The sequence below is a fragment of the Mustela nivalis genome, assembly GCF_964662115.1.
Source record: "Mustela nivalis genome assembly, chromosome: 11".
NCBI lineage: Eukaryota > Metazoa > Chordata > Mammalia > Carnivora > Mustelidae > Mustela > Mustela nivalis.
Genome location: NC_139030.1, coordinates 60,361,503 through 60,367,502, shown reverse-complemented (window position 1 = coordinate 60,367,502; position 6,000 = coordinate 60,361,503). Strand labels below are relative to the sequence as shown.

Genomic DNA, 6,000 nt, shown 5'->3' with positions numbered 1-6,000 from the left:
AAAATTTGCCCAGACACATGATCCACAAAGAAACTTTGAGGTAATAAATGTGTTTTAAACCTCTAAGTATGTAGCAATTTGTTAAACATCGGAAAGTTAATACAAATGCAAACCCTCAATTAAGTAGGTCATGCCTTTTAAAAACCTCAAAGAGGTAAGTATGAAGACATTGTCCTAGATTTTTTAAAAATCTGCCTTGAAAACAATCATCTCATTTATGGTAGGTAAGTAAAGAGATAGAGACTGAGATAGAGAGATGGGGCAAGGGACAGAAAGGGAGAGAAGAATGTTCTGACACTGAAAAATAGTATTCTTTATTTCAGGAAGGTATTGACATTTTTCACTGCCCATATTTCTGTAAGGAAATGTATGAAAAGTACCAATAATTTTGTGATCTGAAGGGTTCAATACAGTTTTTATGTATTATTTACTATGCTTAGATTATACACATCTATAAATACTTATACTATATGATCAGCACACACAAACTGTGCCCGTTTGATTTCTTTAGTTCAAAGTTGATTTTTAACACTGTTTACATGCAACTAAGATATAAAAGTACTATAAAATGGAAAGTGATAAATTAAAGTTCATTTTAAAAAATAGAGTACCAACCTGTTTGACATGGGGAGTGATGTGATGTTCCTTTAGCCACAGGACAGAGTAATTCTCAATATGTTTGATTCGAATTTAGTTTATCAATGCCATACTACAAAAATGCATTTTCATGACCAATTGTCAATTAATGAAATCCACCAATACCACATATTTAACAATTTCAGGTAAGCAAAACCCAAACACTTCACTTTTCAATTCTTTTCCCAGTAAGTTACATCAAAGTGAGTCATTGTGCACCAGAAGATTAGAGAAATGAAATCTTCTAAAGTCCCGCCAAGGTCAGATAGTCTGAAAAGCTATGCTGTGAGAAATTTACCCACATTTCCACTAAAAAATAGCTAGCTTTCTTATAACTTGTGAACACACAAAGCATGACATACCCTTCCTTCCTGTACTTTGGTTAAAAACTGCTTTTCTTTTTTTTCCAGAACATCTCAAACTCTTGACTCTAGTTCTTCTTAGTTCTAGTTCTAGTTCTTTGCTCTGTCCCTTCCCTGAACCTTTTTGGGTTTGGTATTTACCGTAAGGAGGAAGAATTACACTATATTTAACACTTAAAACCATGAGGAAAGCAAATAACCCATAATCTGCTTTCCCAGATACTTGTGCAAGTTCTCAAAACACTGATGTGTTGTGCAAGTATTTAAAGTCATCTTTCCCCAAATAAACAAGATTCTTTCTTTCCCCTGGATTTGGCAAAACGGGATTAACAAGATATGCTACATTCATGGAAGCAGATCTTTAACATGATAATTCTAGTCTACAGTGGGAAACAAGCAGTATCAGTCCAACCACAACTTGGACTTGCAAGACTTTGTTGCAATACATAAATGTATTGTTAACCATGAAGTTATTAATGAGACTTTATTTGAAAACTTGCTTGTGGAGGCCAAGGGAAAGAGTCATTCTAAAAGTCTGTTTGTTCTCTTATTTACCAAAGACAATCTTTATCCATGCAGTATCTACAATTGTATGCTCTAAGTATTCCATGAGGGGCAGGGGCTGGGAGGAAGTCCTGTGGAGATGACCACACAGAACCAGTAAAAGAGTAAACAGTATCTAGATAGACTGAGACTAGACCAGAGCCCAAAAGAACTGGCTTTCAATTTCAGTCCTGCCACTGGCCATGGGAACTTCTCTGAATTCCTCCTCCTTATCTGTATGGCTAACACCTGTCTAACAGAGTTGTTTCAGGGATCACATGGAAATCGTCTTTAACTTACTAGGTATTCAGTAAATTGTGGACAGCATTGTTATTTTTCCTGCAAAACAATGCACCCTGCTTTTCATATGAATGATTCCCTAGCTGAGCCCCCTGGATAACTCAGAGTTCAAATAATTAATAGAAAGTAGGGTCTTTTTTTTTTTTTTTTTAAGATTTTATTTATTTATTTAACAGAGAGATGGATCACAAGTAGGCAGAGAGGCAGGCAGAGAGAGGGGGGAAGCAGGCTTCCCACTGAGCAGAGAGCCCGATGTGGGGCTCGTTCCCAGGACCCTGAGTCAAAGGCAGAGGCTTACCCCACTGAGCCACCCAGGCGCCCCTAGAAAGTAGGTTCCAATTAGAAATCTTTTTATATTTTATTTAATATTCATTTCTTACCCTACAAGCTTCCTTACTTTCCCATTTCTTTCTTAAAATGACTCATTCTTTACTCAATTTATTTAAGTATGGTTACATTCAAAGTCACTTATCAAATGTCTCTATTTCTCCCAAACACACACACACACACACACACACACACACACACACAGCTTTAAATCAATAAGGACAATTTATTACATTGTTGGCATTATCTACTATAGAATATAGAGTAGTCATGAATATGGCCAGAATGTAGAGCAGTCACGAGCTGCTGTATTACCAGAACAGAGAAATCATGGACTTGAATGGGTCCTGAATAAAAATGTGATTGAAAGCCTGAAGTGATACCAACATAACCAATGGACAAAAGCATGCCAAGGCAATAACTGTTTGGAATATATAATATAAGGTGAGGAATAATGTGAAAAAATCTACAGGAGGAAAATCCATTTCCTGGCTCTAATTTTTCAAACTACAGACATTTATTAAAAAAAAAAAAAATACAAAGCTATATGCAGGATCTTGAGAATTCTAGACTCCCCATGAACGTTTAGGCAGAACAAAAATTAAATCGAGTAAGAATGACATTCTTACCCATTTTGTCTAGGCTGTCTATCTAAAAGCCCTTATCATAATCTGCTCAGCACCCATCTTAGACAACACGTTCCCATGGATCCCAAACCTTCATATTGAATCTTACACTTCCTGCTCTTTTTGTATCTTATACCTCCTGCTTTATTGTTGCTGTGGATGTGAAAAAAAGCTAATGATCCTCTGGTTTATGATCCTTCACAGATGTAAACAGAAACATTCAAAATGACCTATTGTTAAGCCTCCCTGGAGGCTACTGATCTTAAAGAAAGTTTTATGACCTACAATGAACGTATGGAAGGTAATCCAAATAATTATATTCCTTCACTCTTTTATTTACACTTGACTCTGAAAAGTTCTCAATTTTCCACATAATCTGGAAAATAAATATTTACCCTTGCCTTCCCAGGCAACATTAGAATGAGCAGGAATGTCCATTAATTTGTTATATTTTCCAATTTATTACTCAATTCCCTTACTTTCTGTTTATAACCTGAGATTTTCTGGTTAAAAAAAAAAAAAAGATTTAAGAAACAAAACTTATGGTACAAAAATTTAAATAAAGGTCACATCATCCTAGTATGGTGTTTCAGTTTTGCAATCCATCTGCAATTTTCCACCAGGCTGAGTGGATTTAGTCTAAACAAGTCTAAAGATATTTACGAAATAAGCTACTATGAAAGGTCAAGACAAGCCATCAAAAGCGACTCTCTTCCTCTTCCACTGCACGGTGAAGGCCAGGGATGAATTTTAAGAGTTGTTTCCGGACACTTCCCCTTCTGTTTTTCCGGGGCAGGGTCCCAAACATGTTTGAGAAGTTGCCCTCCCACAAGGGTGACATGGACCCACTGCTGGCAGAACTAAAACTTCGGTCCCTCCTGGAAACAGACCTCTTCAGGAAATCGTCCCCATCCTTGGGGACAAAGCACTCATCATCTGTGCTTGTCTGTCGACTGAAGCCTCCCTTGCTTGAATCCTCAGACACACACGTCTGGTAGCCGTCCTCGCTGTCCACTGTCATGGAGCTCAGACAGCTGCTCTCACTGGATAGTCGATTCCGATCCAGGAGGGTTGAGCCTGACCCCGGCAGCATTCCAAACAAAACCGACTCATCTATGTCTGTGTTTTCAAAACTTGGGCAGTTACCTGTGTCACCTAGAATGCAGAAAACAAAAGACTTCTGTGGAATGGATAGGAGAATCACTCCCTACCAGCAAATACACCAATATTTCTCTTGAAAGGGTGCAAGAAAGAGTAAAGGTGAAAAATATTTTTCACTGAGCTTCACCTGAATGAGTAAGTGACTCTTTATGAGGCCACTCGATGAACCTTAGAGTGGGGTTTCCCAAACCATTGTTCATGGACTAGCTTTCATGTAAAAGGGTTCCACAGTCACAGAATCAGTCATGCTGAATTAAATAAATGTAAATAGATTCTTCACATAAGAATAGTCATCTCCTCTGATAGTGTGCCAGTGAGACTTGTCAACCTCCAAAAGTATCATTTCTTAAATGGAAGTGATCCTGCAACCTTTCACTAAAGTCCTCACAGAAATGGCATTCTAAAGACTGTACTGGGAAAAATATAAAAAAATATAATATACTGAAGGGAATGCCATCTTATAAACTTCCTCCATTAAGTTCTTCTGATTTTCAGTTACTGAAATTTTTAAATAATTATATAATTATCATAACATCACTTGAAGTATATGGGAAACACAGTTATAAAACCTGCACCTGTATGCTGATTTATAGAGAACTCAAAGGTGTTTACAATAGAGAGGATATCTTCCAGTCTCAATATTCCATGCTTCTTCCTAGAATACTTTAATACTGAAATGCTCTGGAATGGTTCAGTACTCAGAAAACAGCCCTGTCTTCAAATAAGTAACAATTTATCTATAGAAGTTGACTTTTATCTGCTTAGCTGAATTTTTTTTTTTTTTTTTTTTTTTTTGGTCCAATCAACCTTTCATAACCTGTATCTGGGCTCTCCAAACTCAAATTTTAATTGCACCACCAACATCCTGTCCCTACCCCCACTTGCTTGGGCACTATCTGAGCTGGCTGGTTTGCTACTTAAAGGAAGTGGATTATTTGTTATACCACCCTGAGAACAACATAGTTAGAAGGTAACTCTACTTCAGGAAAAGTAATAGAACATTGCAAACTCAGAAATGGTTATACTTTGTGCTGATTATTTCTCTACTGTTGCTCTCCTTTGTCCTTGATTAACAATACGAAAAGAGACTGATTTTCCACTTAATCTGCAAGGTTGAATACAGCCAGCTCTGCACTGACTGGCCAGAATGCTTTTCTTTTTTACTAATAAAACCTACCTTACTTCAATGGGTAATGAGTTGATGAATTGCTTTTGATCAGAAAGCAATTGAGAATCTCAAGCCCTGTATATTTATTCTAGAAAAAGTAAACTACAGAAATCCTTCAATTTCTCAAAAAAAAAAATGTATACAACAATGGCTTTAATGAGGAGTCATTCCCCTTAATCTTGAACTAAAGACCTTCTCTATACAAGCTATTCCCATAGAACCCCAGGACTGCCTATACATATTAGGCCAAACCCCATCGCCACTCCAGAATGTTCCAGAAGTGGGGGCAAAGTTTTCCCAAACACCCTCAAGTCTACAAAAATCCAGGAGTAGCTGGATTTTATACCTCTATCCTGCTAGGAAGTTTCAGATTCCTCCCAAAAATCTACTAAGAATTTTTTAGCATATTAATTTTAAAACATACCAAAGAGAAGTAACTTACATAGAAGTTTCATTTAAAAAACAAAATTTCTACACAAACCTCTAAGCCATACATTAGTGCCTAATTATGAATTAAATGTATCTTTTTTTTCCTGTAAATAAATTATTACTTGAAACAAACATTCTAGGTTATAAATAAAGACTTTAGCTCAGTGGTATCTTGAGAAGGTAGAACCTACATTTCACACCCACATAGCTAGTGGTTTCAGTGAATTATTTGTACAAAAAAGTTCATTCCTCAGGTAACACCAGTCACATAGCAAATGTCAGATCAACAAAATTTTATTTTATTTTTTTAAGCAGGCTCCATTCCCAGTATGAGCCTGATGCAGGGCTCCAGCTTACGACCCTGAGATCAAGACCAGAGCCGAGATCAGGAGTCCAACACTCAACCGACTGACTGACCCAGATGCTCCCAAATCAACAACATCTGAAT

General features: G+C 36.9%; 1 protein-coding gene across 3 annotated transcripts in view; it reads right to left on the bottom strand.

Annotated features, from left to right (window-relative positions):
• Nucleotides 1-292: 292 nt before the first annotated feature.
• CYTIP (cytohesin 1 interacting protein) overlaps nucleotides 293-6,000 on the bottom strand; it is an 84,283-nt gene continuing 78,575 nt past the window's right edge. For all 3 annotated transcript variants that reach the window (XM_082690277.1, XM_082690278.1, XM_082690276.1), the window contains one exon: nucleotides 293-3,949. In XM_082690277.1, coding sequence (XP_082546403.1) covers nucleotides 3,492-3,949 — 458 coding nt within the window. In that variant the 3' untranslated portion in view covers nucleotides 293-3,491. The remainder of the gene's footprint in view (nucleotides 3,950-6,000) is intronic.